Raw genomic sequence first — 23,417 nt, forward strand, 5'->3', positions numbered from 1 at the left:
GCCCAGTTTGAGCATTAACTCGAGAGGGGAAAAAAAAATAAAACTGGAGGATCTTTTTTATTGTCTTGATGAAAATAAGAAAAAAATCATAAGCCCATGAAGCTAGAGCAAGCGCTATGACGGCACCCGTGGCCTCTCTCCATTTGCTGGGCAGCCAACCGCCGGCAGCCAAGCATAGCGCGTTCCACTGCCCAGGGACTGGCAATGGAGCTCACTAGTTCTGCTGGGCACCCGGGTGGCAGCGCTTGCTTCTTCTGCTGGAGCCTGGGCAGTGGAACTCATTAGCTCGCTACATTGTCTACCGGGCAGCTGGCTAACGTAGCGGTCGCTCCAAGGGCTCTGTGAGGGACTGTTGACCTAACCAGGGTCTTTCCCACCTTCGCACAACAGTAACCAGGGAAGTCTTCAGCTACCCTGCAGCCCCAGTGGGTTAAGAAAATGGATGGAAGGTCAGGATGAAAATCCTCAAATTGAGCGGCCATATGGAATTCCTTTTTTACCCTTTTAAGGAGTCACTGAAAAGGAAACTTGCCCAAAGCTGAGTCCCTGGTTGGTTGATGCGCTGTGCCCGACACCCAAATCACACCTCAAGACTTAATATCTGTATATTGACTTAACATAGAAACTTGACGCCCCTGCCGATGTGCTGGCCACATCTAGTGTGAATGTAACATTAGAAGGTCACTTTACAGTCATAGCGCCATTCACCCACACTCATTCACACACTGATGGTGGCTCCACAGCCGAACACTGGCTCCAACCTATAACCACCACGAGCAAAGTCGGGTTCAGCGTTCAGGGCACTTTGACACAAGTGTGGGCAGGGCAGGAACGGAACCTGAGACCTTCCAGTCATAAGTTAACTGCTCTACCTTTCCACCACAACCGATTTACGCAATCAATGTAAATCAGCTGATTCTGTCTCAGAGAAAAGTAGCTTTGCAGCTTTGCACAGATATGGAACACCACAAAGCCAATATGCAAAGCTGCTCCTCTCTTCATCAGAATCTGATTCAGCTGATTCACAGTGATTGTGTGAATTGTTGAAAAATTACTGTTGGTCGAAAATTGTGTGTTATTTAGATTTCACTGGTGATATCTCTGGTTTTAAAGTGTTAATACACCTGTAGTGATAATACAGAGTTTCTTAAGCAGTTTGGTTTTGTTGAAGGACTGACCTGTAGCTTCCATAATGCACTGTAATACATCATCTTTCAAAATGAGCCATTACTTTCATTTTTATTTAATCTTATCAAAAGTTAAGCCTGAATGACCACAATATTTGTACATTTCTCTGTCTTTCTCGTTATTATTTGCACTGGAAGGTCGCATCATTTGTCTGTAAGTCCTTCAGCCCTTCCAGTCTCAATCTGAGCAGCTAAATCCATTTGCTTTTGTGTCAAACTGAATGCGATGAACCACAATTCGAATGGGATTACTGTCCGTGGCCCAACATCCTATCAGAGTGCAAAAGCTGCTCTTTTATTTTTTATTTCTTCTTATGTAACTTTTAATCCCTCATAAATTCGGGTGAACAACTTACCACACTCCAGAACACAGACGCTCCCGTTCTCCTTTCGGGGCAGCCTTTGTGTCTTACGCACCACTAATAGACGTTCTTGTTCTGCAGGTGTGTTTGCAACATTGACTGCTCTCACATCAGCTCCAACCCGGTGTGTGCCTCAGACGGTCGTTCCTATGACAACCCCTGCCAGGTGAAGGAGGCCTCCTGTCAGAGGCAGGAGCGCATTGAAGTCAAGTACCTGGGACACTGCCAAGGTCCGACACTCAAGTCAGAAACTCATGCATGCTCTGAAACTAAACTAGGTAGTGGCGCCCTCCCAAACACGCAGGAAGCCGGTAATCTGTGTGAGCAGAGGCTGGCGTCGCGTTAACGTGACGAGTCAAAACAGGCACCTAAACAGACTCTATCTCCATCCTCCAGCTTCTTCTGCCACTTTTCATGTTTAAATAAAGTTTTTACTTTGTTTACAGTTGTTTAATCTTTAAAATCCTTTATTGCATTTATGGCTTTAGTGGTTCTACTGAAGAGCTACTTCTAAAACTCTTTGTTAAGCTTTTTTCAGTTTGTATTTTGGTGCTCTAATTGCTTGTCTTACATTCTGCACCTGCTTGAATAGTCAACAACAAAGCAGACAAGTAGTTCTTTTGAACAAAACTGGGCTTTATTTGACTTTGAGTGATTCAGCTCCATTGCTGTTCTGCTCAGTTTTTACCAAAGGGCACAGTGGCTTTCATTGTACGAGGGTTTAATTCAATAACATTTGACCAACGGCGACTCAGCAAGCCAATAAATTCTACTTTTTAAAAGAGTAAAGAAAAGGTAGTTGCATTCTCAATGATTTCAGACCTGATGTTAAACCTTAAGTAAAAAGGTGGGAAATGTGTTGAGTGTTTTGCGTCCTGAGAATCAATAATGTCAGGGCTTGAAGTTCGTAAAAACAAAAACTAGGATATCAAAGACCTAAAATAGTCATTTAATAACTCAAAACTGAAAAAAAACTTGGCAACAAGATAAGCTACTGGTTTCTATAGGTATTTTGAAGCTTATAAACAGACAAATATAGTGAAACTAGAAACTATAAGGTAGAAAATTAGATTAAAAATCCCAGAAAAGCAGATTTCAATCCATAAAAGCTAACAGCAAAAGGATCTAGTTTACATTCACTTTGAGGATAGTTAAAGAACAAACTACACCTGCTTTGAGATACCTCAAAGCAGGTGTGAACACGATGTTGCGAGACCCAAAATACATCAAAGGATTTTAATAATAAACATGATCATAATCAAATAAACTAAGTCCTTCATGATGTTAAAACTGTGAGGGTATAGTTCAAAGCAACATTTGTTCGTTCCTAAGTGTTTTTTATTTCTCATTAGACTCAAACAAGGTGAGTTTGGAATGGACAGATGACATTTTTTAAAAACATTTTTTCTTTTTCCTAGATTTTTTACATCAATTGTTGATGTTTTAATAATATGTGTATATGAGAACTGGACTGAGTGACTCCTCCCCCTCGAGTTTCTAATAGTAAGTCCCCACTGTAACAAAGAAGATGAAATCCTATAGACTTCTATTGAGAAGTAAACGGCTATTTATCAGTAATTATATTTGTTAGAACCAATCAAGTTCTGCAGCCTTTTTCACATGTTCTTGCTAATTTTATCATTTTTTTTTTAGTAGTGAAAGTCATTGAAGTTATAAACTGACCGATCAGATGCCTTCATAAAAAAATGTGGTCCTATGTTGAACATTCAAACCATTTGATTGACAGATTATCCCATTCCTGCTTTTAAGTTGTAGGGGAGTGGCCTCCAACAAGCTCACCCCTGATTGGCAAGAGTTGTTGCTATAGACATGTTGACTGAGCAATTCAGACCAATCAATGCTTCAAGACGACATCTAACTCCAACATGTCCGTATCGCAGAAAATGGCGACTGAATTGGCTCCATTTCTATAGAGCCAGAATTAAGCAGTTTTCTGTGGGTGACATCATTCTCACTCAGTCCGGTTCTCATATAAAAACAATGGTTTGAACTGTGAAATGTTTTTTTTTTTTTTTTCTGAACAAAATGTATTCATATTATATTAGATGGCTGATTACAAAAATGATTGGGTGGGGTCCATGTATACCATGGTATCTTCTGTTCACTCAAAACAATTGAAAGTATGATTTTTTTTTTTTTTTTAGTTTTTAATCATATTTTCTTATTTTTTCTCTAAACTGATGTAAACATTTTATTTTGATTTCTTTTTTTGGCAAGGAAGAAAGCATCTGAAAAAAGTAGTTATAAGTCACAAAACCTGCTGCATTTTCTTGGCACCTTACAACTGGAAAATACTATCACAGTCTCAAATTGAAGCCATGAATTCACTCACCCCTGAAAAAAAAAATCTATGGCAATAATATGATAATGATTTGAGGGAGACTTTGTCTGGCCATTCAGAAAAGAGGAAGTCAATGCAGCATCAATAAGGTGAGTGAAAATGCATTATTCACTCTGATCTTCCCAACTGATTCCGCTCCATTCTGCCTTCGGTTCAGTATAATACATGAGGGGAGCGACGACTTCGCACTTTTGATGAGAATAGTTTGCGTTTATACATATTAAGCAGAGAGGTGCACTCTGCAGGAGACCTTTGTTAGATGATAATTCACATCCCGGACTCTTCTCCACAACGGCATCAATTTGAACTTGGAACACATAATGGATGGGGGCTGCAGCTTCAGAAGAGGTTACAGTGACCTGAGATCAGCTTTAATGTGTCTTTGGCCTTTCCAGGAGACATCAAAACTGAGAACAATGGCGATGAACACTTTCCACAGACCGACCACACGGGTGAGTGCTTCTGTAATGGTGGTGGATTAGCGAATAACATGTGCTGTCAGTCATCACTGAATGCAAGTCACTCTCTCTCACTTCTGTCCTCTACCTCTCTTTTATTATGTTCACCTTTTCTTTTATCCATCTTTTCAAACAGCACAGTAATGTGTGAGTGCGTGAACTTTTTTTTTGTCGCCTACGACAATTTTCTGTCTTTTCAGTGGGGGAAAATAAGGAGCCAAAGAATGGACAAGCACGCAGTGACTACATCCAGTGTCCAGAAGGTTATCAGAACTTCTGCATCCATGGAGAGTGTCAACTCAGCACGAAGAAGCAACCATCCTGCAGGTTAGGCTGCTATAAGAATCCATTGAAAGACCCACTCGAATGAAAATAGTGTTTTTAACATATTCTTGTTGCATTTTTCTTATGATAGAGGAGAAACAAAAACCTCACAATGGCATTTCTGGGTATGTTTTTTTATTCAAATCACTGGGAATCAGGAGAAGATGAAAAAATGGCATTGGAAAAAGTTTGCAGCTGTGACAAGCTCCCTGCTCTGATCCATTCTGATGCATCCATTGTGGACAAATAGATCCAAGTACATCTTCATTGTCCTAGTCTGAGCTGGTATCTGCCTCAAAATCCTTGCTTGTTTGTGTTGCATTGGTAATGTTACATTGATGTTGTGAGGGGCTGTAAGCTAGCGGGAGAGTGTAAACAGATGGGTGATGGAAAAAGTGAGTGGGCTTACTCCACGCCAAAAGTTTTGCCAACAAATCAGAGGCGAATTTCTAATGAACTACTGCTGCTCTGCAGAAACTATGTCCTAAAAAACAACAGTTATTTTTTCTTGTTTGTTTTTTTAGGATAAAATGGCTACAAGGAAAGCTTTTAAAACAGATCGAAAGATGATCAGAGTGAGACTTTAACCAAACGCTGTTCTAAAAATATTCTTGAGCTCCAAGCCAATGAATGCAGGACCATTGATTCTTCATTTATTGCAAAATGGCTACATTTTTAATAGCAAGATAACAGTAATCTTGTAATTATATTTGAGCTATGGGCAATTTTGTATATAATTCTGTCTTCAAACTCAATTTTTACAAATTAGCTTTGGGTGTAAACAAACGCTTCGCCCCCCCAACATAAACACATATTTGTTGATGCTCTCTCTGTGATCTGCAGACGCTCAAAGAAAGCATGTAATGTAAAATGGCTAATCAGCTGTAAAATTTCGCAATTGCAAGGCAAGTGCCGGCGCCCGTTTATTTTTTAATCAGGCTTGCTTATCTTCAGTGAAAACAAGCCTGTGTGTTTCGAGGAGGGTGGGTGGGTGGGGGGGTAGGGTAACCCTCCCACTGCAGCGCTCCAGTGAGAAAGAGGTGTTGACCAGTCAGACATGTGGCACTGCCTAATGGGTATGCTAGTGCACCCCTGAGTCACAAATTACGATCTAGGGGGGTTTCGTTATTTTCCTGTGTGCTCGGCGGGCTTGTGTGGGCATCAGCAATCAAAGCTCCCACAGTGCTTTGCATATGTGCGGCAGTACAGAGTGAGAAGAAGGGTGGGTGAAGCTGAGTAACCATGCACAGATCAGCCACATGTTGTTCCCGAGGAACCTTAAGACTGCTGGCATTCGTTCACCACTTCTCTGTTGGAAAATTACTGCAAAGGAAGCCGACTCTTGGCGAAACAACGCAACACCATTACCAGTGTGAAGAAAATAAGGGGGTTGGCCTGACCTTCAAACTCCTTAGATCTTCCTGGAACAAGCATCTCCATGTGCAAATTGGAACAAAAACACAGAACTAATGCCAAAATCCTGGTTGGTACCATTGGACATCTGTTATCCATATTCTACTGGCTTTCACAGCACAGCATTGGTGACTTCATGATAGTTATATGTTGATTAAAGAGTCTCTGCTACTGGACAAAGATTATGAAGCACTTTCCCTTCCTTTTACACTGCATGAGGTTATCAAAAGAGAAAACAGATTATTTGGTGTCTTCTTTCCTTTTTTTTTTTTTTATATAATCTCAAAAATGTTTAGCAGTCAACCAGTCTATAGTTCCTATCAATAAGTAATTTCATCAATTACTTTTTTTTTTGTAGATGAGAAATTCCTGTATGTCAGCAATCGAGTTTCCACTGAAGCACTATCGCTCATCTGAGCCTTAAAGTACACTCCTTGGGAGCTTGTTTGCTGGGACTCTAAGATTCCAAAATTATTTAGGATTTTTTATGATTTTGCTAAGTAGGACTTTAGAAGAGAAATCTATGATCCTACTATGTGGTTCAGAACTCTGTGGAAACTTATACCTAGAAAAATTATTACCTTAACATTTTATCAGCGGAGGTTTAGCTCAGGTGTTGACCTTATTTTGAATATCGGAACTATCCAACAACTGACGCAATAACATCATTCCAGCACATTCTGAAGCGGAGAAAATCTGATTTGCACTGATATGCACTGATATCAGCGCAGAGTGGTGCGAAGCCAATGTGAAAAAACACTTTTCTTCTGTCTGGAGTCAGAGCTCTGTCTCCCCCTCTGCTCACTAGCGGGGGCCATCCCCAGCTTATTGACTCACTACATCTCCCAGCCGCCTCAGGGCATAGACCCCGGATGCCGCTCACCTGAATCCCATTGATAATCATCTGCCTGAGTCATAAGCAGGGCACTGAGCCTCGCTGAGTATTGTTTGTGCCGTATTGCCCCCACTACCGAACATTACTATTCTGACCCGACTTTCTGTTTCCCTGAACCCTTTTTCTGCTCCACTCTGTTCTTCTTCCAGCTGCCCCAACCCACGCCTGAATCATGATTACTAAAGTTTGATCCCTCAAACTTTGATGCTAATGTTTGACCTCTGCCTGCCTGACCCTGCTTTAGCTCTATGGACTTATATTTGTGCTTAACTCCTATCAACCCATCTGTTCAATAAACCTACTGCACATAGAAACCAGCCATCTGCCTGTTTGTCCATAAAATATCTGTATCAGAATCAATTGATTCACATTGATTACGTATATGATTGAAGATTTACGTATGTCAAAGAGCAGGTGTTATTGAGGTGTGATCAGCGACACCTCTGGTGTTACAGTTAATAAGATTTCTAATTTATTTTTTCATTATTTAAAGTTTTTATGTTTTAAAAATAGTATTTTCCAATATTGGTTAAAAAAATTCTCCACCTGGAAATCTTTTGCTCCTTTTTCTGCAGCCGTCTTTTAAATCCCATCTGCTTACTCCATTCTCTGATACATTTAAAATCCATCGCAAAAAAGTTGTGCAGATTCCTCACTGGAATATTCTTTGGCGTGTGCAATCGTATGAAGTTCAAACACTAAATGGAATGAGTGTTTCTTGGACGTCGCTACAAAACGCAAATCCTACATACACCCGCTGTCTGCATGTGTGCATGGTGATGGTGGAGGAGGGGGGTGTCTTAAAGAAGCCCGGCCACTATTAGAGACTGGCGTAGGAAGTAACAAGCACCTGTTAGACCTGGTGTTTATTGGTGACTGGCCAGCCACCTGGGGAAGATATACGGTTTAATCAATTTGTTTCATTTTGAAATGATTTTATAGTGGAAAAGGTCGATTTGATTAAGAACTTGCCTCAGCTGGATTGTGATTGGATTGTAGGAATATAAACCGATTTATCGATTAAGCCGGTTAATCGTTACACCCCTAGTAACAGGCCATCTTATGGTCGCCTTTATTTGTAAGGATGCTTCAGGCAGGAATCGCAAGTGCTGCCTCCTAGGTAAAGTGAGGCAATGTGAATAGGACCAGTGTATTCTCTCTAAAAACCTCTTATCTGTTCACAGTAAAGCCTTAGTTCAGTAACTCAATAAACATTACAAATGGTCACACCACAGTAAACTCTAAATGCATTCCAAGATTTAAAAAAAAAAGGCTTCCAAAAGGAAAGAGGGGGCATTCATGAACTGCTCCAGGCCTTCCGTCTGATGCGTGCAGATGTTGGCGTTGGTTTTACTCGGTGACATCTTGTGATGCTACGAAAATAAACACGGCGGACCGCCACCGCACAACGGCTGAGAGGTCCGCTAGCGCTCTCGTCAGATCAGAAACTGCCGTTTTTATCAACACATCTGTCCTGTTGTCCCCAGATAACTGCAGGATTTAATGAAGCGCATCAGGAACTTAAAACAGCCGCCGATGACAGATACTGTGAGAATCACTCGCATCCAATTATAAATAAAGGCAGGCGGATTAAGCAGCTTTCCCACTTCAGCCACATTAATTATTAATTTCTGATCCCGATTTAAATTCATCTACTGGAAGGAGAGCAAGTCAATTCAATTTGAAGATAATTTATTAATCCCTTTGGGGGAAATGAAAGTGTTCCAATAGAAAAACATCTATCCGCATAAGAAGTATCTTGCTATGTTTGTGGGCAGGACTGACCTTTGGTGCTCGCCTTCTTTGCAGAGGACGTGCTGAAGTCTGCGGCTGCTGTTCCAACGCACAAGAGCCTCCTGCTGAGCTGCTGTGAAGCTGACCACCCACATACGACACTTTTTTCCCTTTGTTTTTAGGGGTGTTGTTATTGTTATTGCTTCACATGTGTTCCAACTGACTAATTTGCTCTAAAAAGTCAAGCCAAAACCTTCTTAGAAGTGTATTTAACATCAACAAGTCCCTTTATGGTTTCAAAAGCACCCCCCTGCTGGGTTTTAACTCGTTGTTTTGTTTTCCAGCGAACCAATTGACTTGTTTTCTTCAAACTACAAATTTGGAGCCAACCACCTCCTAGCTAACTCAATCAACAGCTAAAATCTAAACCACATGGACCTTCGCTAGCATATTAGCCGCTTCAGATTTATGAGGAGTTAATTTCCCAGAAGGGCCGAATAGTTTCCTGGTGATCTTAGTTTTTATGAACCGTGGTGGTGGAAGTGCAGGCGTACATCAAAATGTCAGAAAAGCAGACACATGTTTACCCACATGGATGCGTTTCACCGGTCGGGAGAAAAACAAATGCAAATCACAGGAAATCTACATCATAAACACACCTTTTTTATACTGTCTGCAGTCATATAGCAGACAACTCAACACAAACTGCATGGATGTGCATTCATGTAAAGGCACGAGGGAGCCTGCTGTTAAAACCCACCGCCCACTCACCACAAACACACACAGAGTGATTGCACCTGTGTGCCGCTCAGGTCTGCCATCTTTTACAGCCTGATAGCGTCGCAGCGTGGGGGTCTGGATACCTCTCGCTCTCTATCTCTCCCAGTTCTGTCTAACCTGGATCGCCCCACCTCACCCGGCCAGACAGTCTCTGCTGCTTACAGAGCAGCGCTTTCCAGCTGAAAGCATGGAGGGTCTTTGCTGCCCCCTGCTGGTTGTAGAAAAGAGGGATTTGATCCAGTGGAGAGTGAGCGCGGTCTCAGAGGGAGTGGTGTGTGTCTGCGTGTGTAAACAAAGTACATCCCCCCCAAACAGAACAAGGTTGCAATGTTCATCTCCCACTGTCAGGTCAAGGGGATGGTGAGTGTAAAAGAGACTCTGTGAGTGTGTGTGTGTGAAAGCGATGTGCAGGTGTTGGTGGGTAACAACCTCCCCCGAGGCTGGAAAAGAGGGTGAAGAAGAAGAACAGCCGCAGAGAAAGAGAGAGATTAAAAGGGGACCGTTTTAGCTCGTCTGCGAGAACAAAGATCATCTATTAGTGTGATGTGTGTGTTGTCATGATTTTTTTTGGTGTGTTTTCTCCAACTGTGACTGCAATCTATTGGCTATAGATAAAGATTCTTTCAACAAATATATTTAATTCTTTATATCTCTAAATTCAAGGAGAAAAGAGAAAATTTGTATTTTTAATGCTTTTGTAAAACCTTTTTTTTTCCTTGCATCTTTAGCACTTTCAAATTTTTTTTTTTTAGCCCAAAGATGACGCACCATAAAGAGAAAAAGCCTTAAAGACCCACTCCGATCATCTTTTGATCTACTTTCAAACCGTTCCCACTGATCTTTTTATTTGAATTTTGCCCTTTTTTATCTAAAAAACAAAAAGCTGCTTTGTAGGACATAGTTTCTCCAGAGTGGCAAGACTTCATTAGACGTCACCCAATCGATATTGCCAAGACCTCTCCGTGGATCCCCTCTCCCGCTAGCTCACAACCCCAAACCAACAACAAAAATGTCTGACAATGTTAATGCTATTCATACAGTTTTGAGCGAGATGCCAGCTCAGACGAGAAAAACAAAGACGTCCATGGATCTATTTGTCTACAAGGATGCATCAGAACAGAGCAGAGCACGGACCTTATGGTCCACCCAGCATATTTTCTACATAACACATATGATCTTTTTCAAAACGTTTTTTGGGGGCTGCTCCTAATTCACAAGGACTTTAGTGAAGAAATACTCCGAAATGCAATTTTAACCTTCATTTTATTTTTATGTCCACCATCATCAGGAAAATGCCACAAGAACACATATATCCCCATTAGAAGAAGTACTTTAAATGTCTCAAAGTGCGAGATTGATTATCATTGTTAGAGGAAAAACTGAAAGTATTTTATCCTATTCAACTACTTATAAATAAACTACTCAAATTTTCTGTTGATAAATGTTTTTTTTATTTTATGGCAAAAAAATTGAGTGATATAAACAACAGATTTTATATCAGAACCTAATGGCGGACAATAACATTTCCACCAAAAAAAAAAATCATTAAAATTATTTTAAAAAAAGATGAAAAAACATTCACCCAAAAAAATCTAAAAACATCTGTGCCAAGAAATATAATTCATTTCAACAACAGTAAGTCATTGTAGAAATAGAATGGATTAATCATAAATGTGTACTTTTTGCTCTGTTTGATGCTTATATTGCATGATTTTGCAAGAAAAAGATCTCGGTGCATTGATGCTTTATTAAAATAAAAAAAGAGCAATATGCTACTTTGTTTATTTATTAATAATCCTCTTTTGTCAGAAGTTCAGAAGCAACAACATCCACAGTCTACACTGAGAAAGTTTTGCCTTTTTACTACACATGTGGGCATATTCACGCTCCATCAGTCATTTTTTATTGAAACAGTCACAGCGAAAATGCTGTCGCTACGATGCTTTTTATCAAATATGCACAACCACAAGTGTGGAAAATAATTCGCCTGTCCTTCAGTTCTAAGAAATGCTCTCTATCTTCGTTCCTGTGTGTGATCTCAGCTGCCGCTCAGGCTACACCGGCCAGAAGTGTGAGACGAAAGAGTACAACGTGCTGTATGTGGTGCCAGGCTCGGGGAAACTGCGCTATGTTCTCATCGCCTCCATCATCGGAGCTCTGCAGGTGGCCATCATCTCTGTAGTGGTGCTCTGCATTACCAGGTGAGTCGTCACTTTAGGGAGGTGTGTTTCTATGAGATCTTTTTACTAAAGTTTGATATAAGTAAAAGGCAGTTTTTGAGTCATTTTTGGGTTGACACAGAGAGAGCAGAGTAACAATAAACTATTTTAATATTCTGTTTTTTTTATCTTACTTTTGTCTTTATCCTGATAAGTATAGTAAAAGGAATATTCTTTTCAAATGAATAATTATTAAAAATCTGCCCTGGACTCTAGAAAAATAGTTAAAAATGCTTGAATCTCAGGTTCTTAAAGAACTAAATATAAGTCTGTTTTTGAGCCTTCTGTTTATTAAATGTCTCCAAGACTAAGTTTTTTTTTTTTAGACTGGACAACTAAGTAGAAAAACAAACCTGACAGTCGTTGGAACACTCAGCTGTTGTAGAGCTTTAGAATTTAAAGGTCTTTCGTCAATCTAAAGACCACAGCGGTGTTTCTGTGTCACACTTAAAAATCTATTGTTTATGTACTAACTATTGACTGTATAATAGAACTGGACCGAATGAGTTTGACATCACCCTTAGAAAATGACTAAATTTAGTCGCCAATTTTTCACGATGTGGACATTGCCGTGTTCGTACCAGAAATCGTCAATATAAGAAGTGATTGGTCCGAGGCTGTCTGACTCACCATTTCCATGGCAACCACTTTCGCCAATCAGGAGTGTTCACACCACAAAAGCGAGTTTGGGAAAATCTGTCAATCAAACGTTTTGAACATTCGATGTGAAACTAATATTTGTATTGAGGCATCTGATTGGTCAGTTTATAACATGAAAAACTAGCACTACAAAAAAAAATAATAGGATTATCAAAGAAAATGAAAAAAAAAGGTATCAGAACAAGAATGGTTATTTTGACAAATAGAATAACTAATTAATAGCTGTTTATTCCTCAATAAAAATCTATGGAACCAGCAAGTACTTCCTGTTTGAAAGGTGAGGGGGCAGGGTCACGCAATCCAGTTCTTGTATACAGTCAATGAACGACTCCAATGCACTCCTTACCACACTATTTGAGAATGTTATCCAGTCACTGGTGAATACCCAGCATGGTTTGACCTGTGAATTAGCTTTTTTTCAAATCCTGGAGTTAGTAAATCCCCTCCGAACATCCTCAAAGCATCAGTTTTAAAGGTACCTTTTTTTTTTGGTCAATATGTGCTTTTCAGTGCATGTCCCCACAACCACACAAACACAGTGCAGTGTCACAAGCCTGGGAGAATACTGTCCATGTTGTTTGGGAAAAGGAAAGCTTCAGCGTCTGCTGGAGGAAATGGCAAAAACAAAACAAAAAAGGTCATCTACCTCTTTACAACTGAGATCGAATACGGTCACTTTCTCACACACAAATGAGAAACCTGCAGGAACATACAACCACAAGTGTTGTTGTTTTTTTTTCACTATAAGCTGTTATACACACAGATGTTAGCAGAGACAAAACTGCAAAAATAAGACTGTGAAGATGGAGACAAATAGAGTGGAATTATGGGTAAAGTAGCAGGATAAGACAGTAGATAAGCAGTGTCTGAGATATGGCTTCAATTTTTTATCTTTTTTTTAAACAAAAGCTACCTTATCACTTTATGGCGAGTAGCTTCTACTTGAACAAATCCAAACAGGCCAGAAGCTTACAGAGGCGCTTCATCTCTGCGGGACATTATTACATTTTGTAAATGTTGCCGCAGTCTTACAGGATTTCTGTTTATTTCCCTCTCACTTAAAGGACAAACAGGTGGGAGCGGAAAAGGTCACGTCTGTGCTCTGCCTCCCTTGTATGACATTCTGTCACATCTCGGAAAAGGTCTGCTCCGAGGAACTTCCCGGCAAAATACCACGTTGATGCCACTTGGTTCTGTACCCGTCCGGATTCCAGAGGCTGAAAATAGCAGAGCATAAAAAACAAAACGGCTCGCCCGCCCTGCCCCGAGTCCATTTGATTGCTCCAAATATGTAAATCAGCAGCAGGGTAGAGAATGGAGGCATTGATAAAAATGCAGACCTGCCCATCAAATGATCTTCAGCTGCTCTGTGTGGTCACAGCTGCAGGACTTGGAAAGTAACCTTCAGTTAATAAAGCTATAAAACTGGATTTAAAAGGGGCATGATTATTGTGATGTAAGCCTCTAAAAGAACTCTTTTTAGCTTTATAACACAGAGCTACCATTGTTTTTATCACTTTATTTATACAGAAGGAACCAAATTTTCTCGTTGCGTCTACACTGACTTTTAGATATGCGGAAATCAGACAATCAGAGTGTAGGATGTGTGAGCGCCCTTCAGACACTACATATTTTCTGCACTACAAGGATTATATGACCCACCAAGTCCATCAGTCAGTCAGACTTCATTCACAGTGACTCTAGAACTTCTTTGTGACACCCTTAACATTAGACACGTTAGAAGTTAGCATTTTCACGATACCTGTTACTCCCAATCTTATTAGTAATGCTTAAAAAAAACACTATCCAACAGTGCTACATGTTAGCCACATTAGCATTTTCACAATACAGCAACACCCAACCTTGTTTGACAAAAAAAAAGACTGATATTTTGGCAGAGCATTGTGTAACTTTTCTTTCTGAGTTTTTATTTTTTTATTTTTAAAGAGGACAATGCAATTTAAAAACACACACACGAATAAACAAGACAAAACACATGGTTTTAAAAATCCAGAATCATCCAAAAGGCTAGTTTTCATCTGTGGTCCCCTGGCCATGATGACATAGAAGGCAGTAAAAACACCTCTCAAAATCACCTCAGCATCATTAAGCAAACCTGAAACTATCCATATATTAAGGTTATAAGGCCCACTGTCGTTTTTTGAAAAAAGTGCAGCTTATAGTGTTATAAATACAGTGTCATCTGCACACCCCATGCATGCAGTATCGTTCAGTAAGGGGCCTTACTGACCTTACTAATGACTTAATACTTTTTTAAGACTAAATTTTCAGCATTAGGAAAAGACTGACGATATTTTGCATCATTTGTTTTTGTTTCTATTGTTTATACTGAAGTATTTTATCCTGACCCTTATTTAATTTGAAAAAATAATAAGATTGATTGCAAACTATGGTTAAAATGATGTGACATCTATGTGCTACCATGGAGGACACAAAGCTAACCTTCAGCAACAAATGTTCCTGTATATGAGTGTTTTTTCGGCTTTGTTACATGCTTTTATTTTGATCTCTACAGGAAGTGCCCGCGAACAAACAGGATCAACCGGCAGAAGCAAAATAATGTCCACTTCAGTTCCGAGAACACCATGCGCGCCTCCACTCGACTTATCTGAGCCCAGACACACCTGACAGTCCTCATCCACGCTGCGGAACCGCCGTGGTGCCAGATGTTCCCCTTTCCCCATAGGCCAACCGTGAAGAACATGCATCTGTCCCCCCCGTCAATCCTCGCCTCTTTCTCCCACCGTTAAACTCCTAAAGCAGGATGCCGGCGTCACAGACAGAGACTTGCCTTCCGTCCTTCCAGATGCCGACGAGCCTCCTTGCACCTTTTTTTCAGAGGTTTTTCTCAGAAAAAACTGAACTATGGATTTTTCGGGGGAGGGGCCCGGGAGGACACTGAGGACACTGAACTTGACTGTGTGTGAGTGTCTGTTAGACGTGTGCGCTTTGGTAGAGGCAGACTAGCCGATGTCCGTGGTGTGTAGATGAGGGGTGGGGGGCTTTAACTGCAGTGTGTGTTCAGTTGGGAGGGGGGCGGGGGGGTACACGTGATGCCTTGCACCTTGTGTTATAGGAGACTTCTGACAGAGGGCACAATGCTATTTTAGAGCTCTCTGTTTGGTTGTGACAATTGACGTCAGCTACTGTATCTTGAGTTCTATTTCCAATAGTTATTACTACGTTGTCTTGATGGGATCATTTTTCTGTAAATGTAAATAAATAATTTATATCACGAAATGTAACACACTGTGTGGGTTTACCATGTCTCTTTTGTTGTTGACTTAACTGACTGTATTTTATGCAGCCTGATTTTCTCTTTAAGTGTAGTCACAACTGCCCTTATAGGTGGATAGTGTGTGTATGTGTATGGGACACACAGGAAGTATCAAGATCCTAGACTACAAAGGCATTGGGCGACTGGTTGTATCGAACTCCTAAACAACCCATAAGGGTAAGTAAAGGTAGGTGAGACAGAGCTACGTTGCATGGGTTTTTCCTTTTTTTAAGCCCCCGAACCCTCCACAAGAAGCCTATTTGTGCTGTTCAACTGATAAGTTTGTCCATGAACCTGTTCCTCCCTTGTTGCATACTCGTTACGCACAGCCTAACTGTTATAATGTAGAAACTTTTCAGTTTATTTGTGCATTCTGTGCTCTAAGGGCACTCGCATATCAAGAAGTAAGGGCAACAGCTACAGCATCACCAGTATGTCATAAGTACATGTCACTTGCATTGTCATTACAAATATTTCATGACACACTTACCATACGATTAGAAAGGACCCAATACTTGCACCTTATTGACTAGAGTTCAGCGTAGGGTAACCCACAAAGTCCCCAATTAAGTCACCATGGTCCAAACACAGGTGGGGTCACCACAGAAACTGGACAAACCCAATCAGGGCTCACATTTTCTGCCCACTTTTAAACCATATGGGGTCCACTTGGCTTTGCTGGCTGGGTTGCACCATCATCACAAATACTTCATGATACACTTACCACACACACAGCAACTGCACATTCAATTTTCATGACCTCTGTAAGAGTCTCAAGGAAACTTCAAGACACCTTTGCTCCCTTGCAGATGCAGCCACACCTTTCAATGACCCTCTGCAGCCCGGACAACCCAAAAACCTCCAGGAACCACCTTAAGGGTTAATGTGACTAATGCTTTATCTTTGTCTGAGAAAATCCAACATGTTTGACTACAAGGACAGGAACCAACCATCCATCTACTGACTGACGTACACATACAACATCACAGTCTTCACCACAGGGAAGCTTCAGCTCCTTCAAGCTGGATGGGTGTTGCTGGTACTCAACATACTTCACATTTTTCCACAGATTCTTGTTTGCTTGATTCAGGCTGTACCAGGGCGTTCATTCTTTACTCACTGTAAAAAGTGAAATGTCGCCTTTCCAGTTCCCTCAGGATCAGTGTCACGCACAATGGTAAGCTTCTGTCCTCACCCAACGCCTTTTTGGAGGACTGAGACAGGGCACCATTCAAGAAGGCCTTTTAGTTTGCTTTGTAGTTTGTTGGTTTTGAATCTTATCTGGACAATTCCATGAAATGTGCTTCATCCAGAAAGATATGATGTACATCAGTGTGGAGATAACTATATTTCAGTCTTTTACAGTAAACACTACAGAAAACAGATCAATCCCCAATCGAGCTGAACTATTGGGACAAAGAAAGACAAAAAGTGTGACAGACTATTCAAGAGATCAGACTTAAGGTTGTCACAGTAACACTAGTATTTTTTCTTTATTTTCACATTATTTTTGAGCTTTTGTGAGTGAGATGTTTTGTTTTTCTCACAATTAGACAAAAAATGATAGATAGATAGATAGATAGATAGATAGATAGATAGATAGATAGATAGATAGATAGATAGATAGATAGATAGATAGATAGATAGATAGATAGATAGATAGATAGATAGATAGATGAAAAAGCAACTATGCGCACAGCCACAAGATGGCGCCCATGATCAATGCAGTCTTGTACAAAGACGAACTTCCTTCGTTCTTGCTTCTACATGTGGCATTTTTTTCTTGAATATAAAAATATTATTTATAAAATATAAAATAAATAGTCATTGTTTACAGAAAAAAACTGGTGTATTTGTCAGACAGAGTCGAGTTTTCTATAGATTCAAAATTATCTAGCCGTCCGCCGTTGGACAGGTTGTCGTGGCCGAGTGGTTAAGGCGATGGACTAGAAATCCATTGGGGTCTCCCCGCGCAGGTTCGAATCCTGCCGACAACGAATTACTTTATTTTATTTTTTTTCCTCTCAACCTTTATATATCAAAACAAATATATCCTAACGCTATTATATATGAGTAATTACGTTTATTTTATCAGAAAGATGTGTTGCTTTTCTAAAATGCTACCCTATGACTCAACACCCGGACATACCTCTTTATGATTCAATAACAATTTGAGTTTTTAAGTCAAACCAACAGTTTTGGGGTTAGAGATTATTTTACATACAGATTAAGCTAACAAATGAAACACGAAAATTTATCTTCTAAATTTACATTCTACTTTTGTTACTCTTAAGGTGAGCCCTTTTTTTTAATGTCCTTTTAAAGACATTTTCCAACTATGTGACCCAAAAATAAAAAAGGGTCACACTTTTTCCTTTAATTTTCTTCAACCTTACCTATATTTTAATTTGTTGTCAATTTTCTCTTTAAATTAAAAACGTTTATATACATATATATATATATATATATGTGTGTGTGTGTGTGTGTGTGTGTGTGTGTGTGTGTACCTAACAGCAGTGAGATGAGATGAAACATAAAAATTGGTAAATTCTTAGAATTCAGACTTGAATTCCTTACATTTATCACTAAATCATGTCTGAGTCAGTTTAAACTCCAGCAGTTCATACTTAAGCTGCCTCCTCTGTTCCTCCCCTAAAGGACAGAACATAAAAGATTCACAGTCCCATCCTAAAGTCCTGTTTGCACAGGCTTGTGTGTCTGCACAGAACCCTACAGATCTCGTCAGTATAATCCTCTCAGAATCCTTTCCTCTCCTGCTGCTTTTGGCTCAAATCCAGTGGACTGGAGGCCAGGGAGGAGCAAGAAGGAAACTTGTGTGAACGTCTGAGTAATCGGAGTATAAGCTCTCATCTGAAACCCAAGAATGCAGTGATTTCTGCCCATGATAAGCACAAGGTCACAGACACAAGACTTTTTTTTTTCCTTACTAGGAAGTCTTTTATGATCAGTTGAAACCAAAAACTTTTATAAGTTTGGAACTTGTGAATAAAACCAGAACGTTTAAAAAAAATGCATTGAAAATTGCCATTTGTATCACAGAAACATCCTTTATAATAAAAAGCAGGGATTAGATGGGGAAATATCTCTTACAGGCTTTGGGCTGTTTCACGTTAGAATAGTATGGTGCAATTTATATGGGTGGAGATTACATGAAATTTTCAAACATTGTTTGGTTTGATTTAACACTTAAGACGAGCAAATCACTTTTTATTTGTAGTTGCATATATGCAGTGCTCATTTATCCTTTCTCTTCTGGCTTCTCAGTTAATTTGTTTTAGGTGGTCTACTACTGAGAGACTTAAACTTCCTGCTCCAACAGCATGTTGCAGTTTCTTCAAATCACCACTGGTGAGAGAGCAAATTGCCTGTTTAAAAGCTGAGTTGTCTACCAAAGACACAACAGATTTTTCGCCAAATTCTCATTTTCAGCACTCTGGTGAGTTAAGTTGGGTGGGCGGGGTAAAATCCAAGCCATCCCACTTCATTTTTGCTCTAAAAAAACTGTACAAAATGTGCACTTGAACCTCCTTTCTACACTACCAGTGTTGATGAAATATTTTCCAAACCTCCCACTCTGATGATTTTTGGATTTTTTGCAAAACCGTTACAAGTGGCCTTTTAATTTTGATCATTTTTAGCCCAAATCCCCCAAAAATTGTGTCGTTTTAAAGGACATAGTTTCTGCAGAGCCGCAGGAGTTCATTTGTTTCTGTGTTGTGTGCTGGACCGTTTGTGAGGAACAACTCTGAGAGCTTTCTGTTTACATGCTGTTCCGCTAGCATACAGCTCTTCAAAACCCTAATCTAACATTAGCGGTGCAACACAAACGGCTAGCATATGGGAGCTCAGATGAGGAAAATGAAGACGTACTTGGATCTTTTCGTCTGCAAGTCAATGCATCATGGAGCAGAGTAAAAATGATCATTTTCAAACTGCATTTTTTCATCTGCACCTGATTCACGACAAATATGAATAAAAAATACTCTGAAATTATGCTTTAAAATGTATTTTAATCATGTATGTCCTCCATCATCATAAAAATCCCACAAGAAGGTGTTAAAAACACCAAAAACACCAAAATGAGTCTTCAATTATGTTATTTTAAGATTGCAGCCATAATCTCGTCTCTCTGATTGTTGAAAATTCTTTCCTCACTCTGAACTAGTTTATAAACCAAGAATCTGCTGTCTTGAGGACTGACTTTGTCTAAAGACCACACAGACAGGAAAATCAAGTATCCAAACATGGCAATTACCCAATAATGAGAAATTGGATTAACACATCTGATATTTGCAAACATGTTATTTTGGTTCATTTCATGGTTTCACATTTGTGTGAACTGATTGCAGAAGATGGAAAACCCAGGGCAGCATTGATTAGCAAAGGCTAATGATCGTTTCTAAAGAGTCAAAATAGTTTTTGCCTGATAATTGATTATGTAAAATAAAGAAACAGACTCAGTTTCAGAGCCACATCGAGAACCAAGATTCTTGTTTTGGGCCAAATCAGTTATATTAGTTCCCACAAGCTTTTAAAACACTTGGAAGAGCAGAGTTTTCTTTTTCAGTAAACAGTTATCTTTTCGTAGAAATGTGTGAAATGTACTAAAGACAGACTGTTGTGTTTTGTACTTGTTGCTTCTGTGAGAAGTAACGTGTTGCTGAGCGGAGATGAACCCCACAGAGAACTCTTCTGTCAGGCTTTTTTTTCCCTCGTAGCTCTTCTGCATTCTTTATGAAGTGAAACTTCCCACAAGTCACTGCGCGCCACTGCTTCACTGAAGTTTGAATCACTCACAGGAAAACAATGTTTATAGCTTGCAGTCCCTGCACTGCCAGTTGCTCAAACTCCCCACATTTGCATGTCAATCAAAGCAAACACAGACTGATAGAGCGTCTAAACATGAAAACAGACTCCAGCTGCAGGGGGAACGCTGGCTTTGCAAACAGGGATGATGCAATTAAAACCTGTTTTGTTTCACAGAGATCCTCCTTTTTGATTTGTAGTCAGCTTCACATGGAAGTGTAAATGACTTCAGCTAGGGTTACATCAATCAGCCCCACCCAGATTCATGCTGTACTCTGCTGTCTATACATTCTGTAGTTCCAGACCTATCCCATAAATGTCATGGAAAAGCGTATTCATTTCCATAATTCTAATCAAAAAATGTAACTTTCAAGAATATAGATTCAGGACCCGCATTTTATTTGATTTCAAGTATTAATTTTTTACAAAAATTGGTGTTCCGCCTGATCATAAAACCCTCAAAAATGGGATTTCCAAACTGTGGAGAAATCACCATTTACTTCTCAGCTTTTGCAAAAAGATAAAGACAGAGATTACAATCACATCAAATCAAAATCCATATTTAACACTTCAATAGTCTTGGCAGGGCCCAGGTCCTGCAGGAAGAAGGAATCTATATCTCCATCCAGATCCATGAAGTTCAGAACATTGTGCGAGACTGGTGTGGGCAAACCTTTAGACTTGTGGGCCACAAAGGGCTCTAAAATTTGATAGAAGAGCTAGATCATAAGTAGATTTGTGGAGTGTTTTGGTAATCCCCTCATACGAGAGCAAAACAACATGAAATCTGGATGAAAATTGAAATAATTTGGTTGAAAATTACTCAACATTTTTGCGTTTTTTATTAAAACATTTCTGGCTTTTACTCTCATTTTAGACCCAATTGCACTGATGGGTTCATGTCACTCAGGAAAAACTCGAATTTAGAGAAATGCCGCATTCATGTGGTGTTGAAATGATCAGAAAAATGACTGTCCATCTCGAAAAACACACATAAACCTTGTAAAACAAAAAATCTTCCAACACCACCTTAATGCAGAATACATTTCTGCACCTACAGACAAACCCCATGTAGCATCTAGGACACACCAGAATTACAGGAAAGATAACACATTTTTAAAGATTATAGGCCAGATTAAATATGCCCACTCCTGTGCTAGACTGTTGCAGGGATTTTGGATTGAAGAAATCAGAATTTGCCAGCAATAGTGCTGGACATTAAGATCATTACTGACTGTGGAGACTTAATGCTGGACCTCTAGCACTTTGGGTTCACCAGTCTTCCTCCAAACTCTTGGACCTTCTTTCCCAAATGATAGGCACACTTTATTTATAATTCCCCAACAGTCCAGTCCTTTTTTCCTTCTTGTTCTAGTTGAGATGCTTCCTCCGTTGGCTCAAAAGTATCTTGACTCGAGGAACCCAACATTTGCAGTCCATCTTCTGAATGTGTGAGAATGTGGTGGTTTTGGGAGATGTTCCTTCCCTTCATTCAACTCTTTCTGAGTTTTGGAGAATGCACTGGTGCATCTTCTCCTGACACATTTCATTCTTCCATTAGACTCTCTGTTGATCTGCTTGGAGAGATGGCCCTCTGTGAACAGCCAGATTCCTTAGCTATAAACGTACCCATTTGTTGGAATACACCTGAGTGGTGCAACTTGGAAACATCATCAGTGAAGAATCCAGGGTCATAGGGTGTTTCGGGTCTGAACCCGGTTTGTGTCCAAGCAGCAAGCTACTCCACTCCTCCCCTCTCTTGATCCAGAGACATCTAGAGGCTTTTCGGCAGCCTTACTGATGTTTCTAGTGGCCCTTCTTTCCAGCAATCCTCTGGTGCCACAGAGCCTGAATGCTGAATGGATGGACTGTCCTAAGAACCCTCTGCAGTTTACTTCTACTGCCTCGCTGAGGACCCTCCATCCAGCCTCTCTGCATTCTTCCACCAGATCGAGAAATTTGTCCTTCTTCTGCTCGTGAGCCTCAATCTTCTCAAGACACCGCCAGCTCCAGCAGCACAACCTGTTTTGTTGCATAAGATGCTAACACAACATCTGGTTGCAGTGATGTTTTTACTATGTACTCTGGGAACTGCAGTTGCCTTCCAAGATCACCTGTTTTTAGAACATGTAGATATTAAGATTACCCAGAGTACAACTGGACCAAAGAAAGGAGTAAATCCCAATTGGAGAACAAAAATGTAAACTTCATACACGCAGGTCCAATATGACCCACTCAGCCAACGGAATCTGACACTTTATTGCAGAAATGCATAACCACTCATCTTTCTCTTTCCAGTCGGCATACATGAGCGTGCACGCTGCCTCCCCAGGGGCCTTCAAAGTGTAGATCATTTACATGCCGATTGGTAATAAAAGTGTCTTTGGACAACCTGTGAGAAACAGGTGATGAGCTGAGGAGGAATTTAAAAAAAAATCCCTGCAAAAACAAGCCATCCCTCTCGCAGGCGTGCAATCATTTCTCAAAGGACCCTCACGTCAGGAAGCCTGATCCATGTAAAAGCCCTCACATTGATTTCACAATCAACAAGCCGCACCTCGACCTGTTCTGCGGAGCGGAGTCGCCCCAGTGGTTCAAAAATTGATGGTGTTGTTCACCCGAAAAAACAAATGCACTCAGGCCAGCAAACAAATCCACATTTTCCGGGCGTGTCGCGGAGGGCTCGCCACCTTGAAAATTGCTCCATTAGCTCCACGACTGATAGTGTCACAGTAAGTGCACGTACATACAATCATCTGAGGAGGTTCGAGGCCGCCTATAAAAGGAGCGTGTGTCCAACGTTTGAGAAAAAAAAATCAAAAAGGGTCATTTAAAGATCCATCACCATCTGTTCTGGTGCCGGCGTGCCATTTTCCCCTCTGTGGGAGCCTTTGATTT

At 40.3% G+C, this 23,417-nt stretch overlaps 1 protein-coding gene and 1 non-coding gene across 2 annotated transcripts in view; both read left to right on the plus strand.

The window, feature by feature from the left end:
* Nucleotides 1-15,665, plus strand: part of tmeff2a (transmembrane protein with EGF-like and two follistatin-like domains 2a) — a 148,363-nt gene extending 132,698 nt beyond the window's left edge. Inside the window, exons 6-10 of the mRNA XM_024286549.2 lie at nt 1,631-1,779; nt 4,307-4,363; nt 4,570-4,696; nt 11,558-11,716; nt 14,931-15,665. Coding sequence (XP_024142317.1) covers nt 1,631-1,779; nt 4,307-4,363; nt 4,570-4,696; nt 11,558-11,716; nt 14,931-15,027 — 589 coding nt within the window. The 3' untranslated portion in view covers nt 15,028-15,665. The remainder of the gene's footprint in view (nt 1-1,630; nt 1,780-4,306; nt 4,364-4,569; nt 4,697-11,557; nt 11,717-14,930) is intronic.
* Nucleotides 15,666-17,607: 1,942 nt separating this feature from the next.
* trnas-aga lies at nt 17,608-17,689 on the plus strand. Its single transcript has one exon. It is a non-coding gene; the product is annotated as a tRNA-Ser (tRNA).
* The last annotated feature ends 5,728 nt before the right edge of the window (nt 17,690-23,417 follow it).

This window comes from Oryzias melastigma, linkage group LG21 (assembly GCF_002922805.2).
Source record: "Oryzias melastigma strain HK-1 linkage group LG21, ASM292280v2, whole genome shotgun sequence".
NCBI classification, from domain to species: Eukaryota; Metazoa; Chordata; class Actinopteri; order Beloniformes; family Adrianichthyidae; genus Oryzias; species Oryzias melastigma.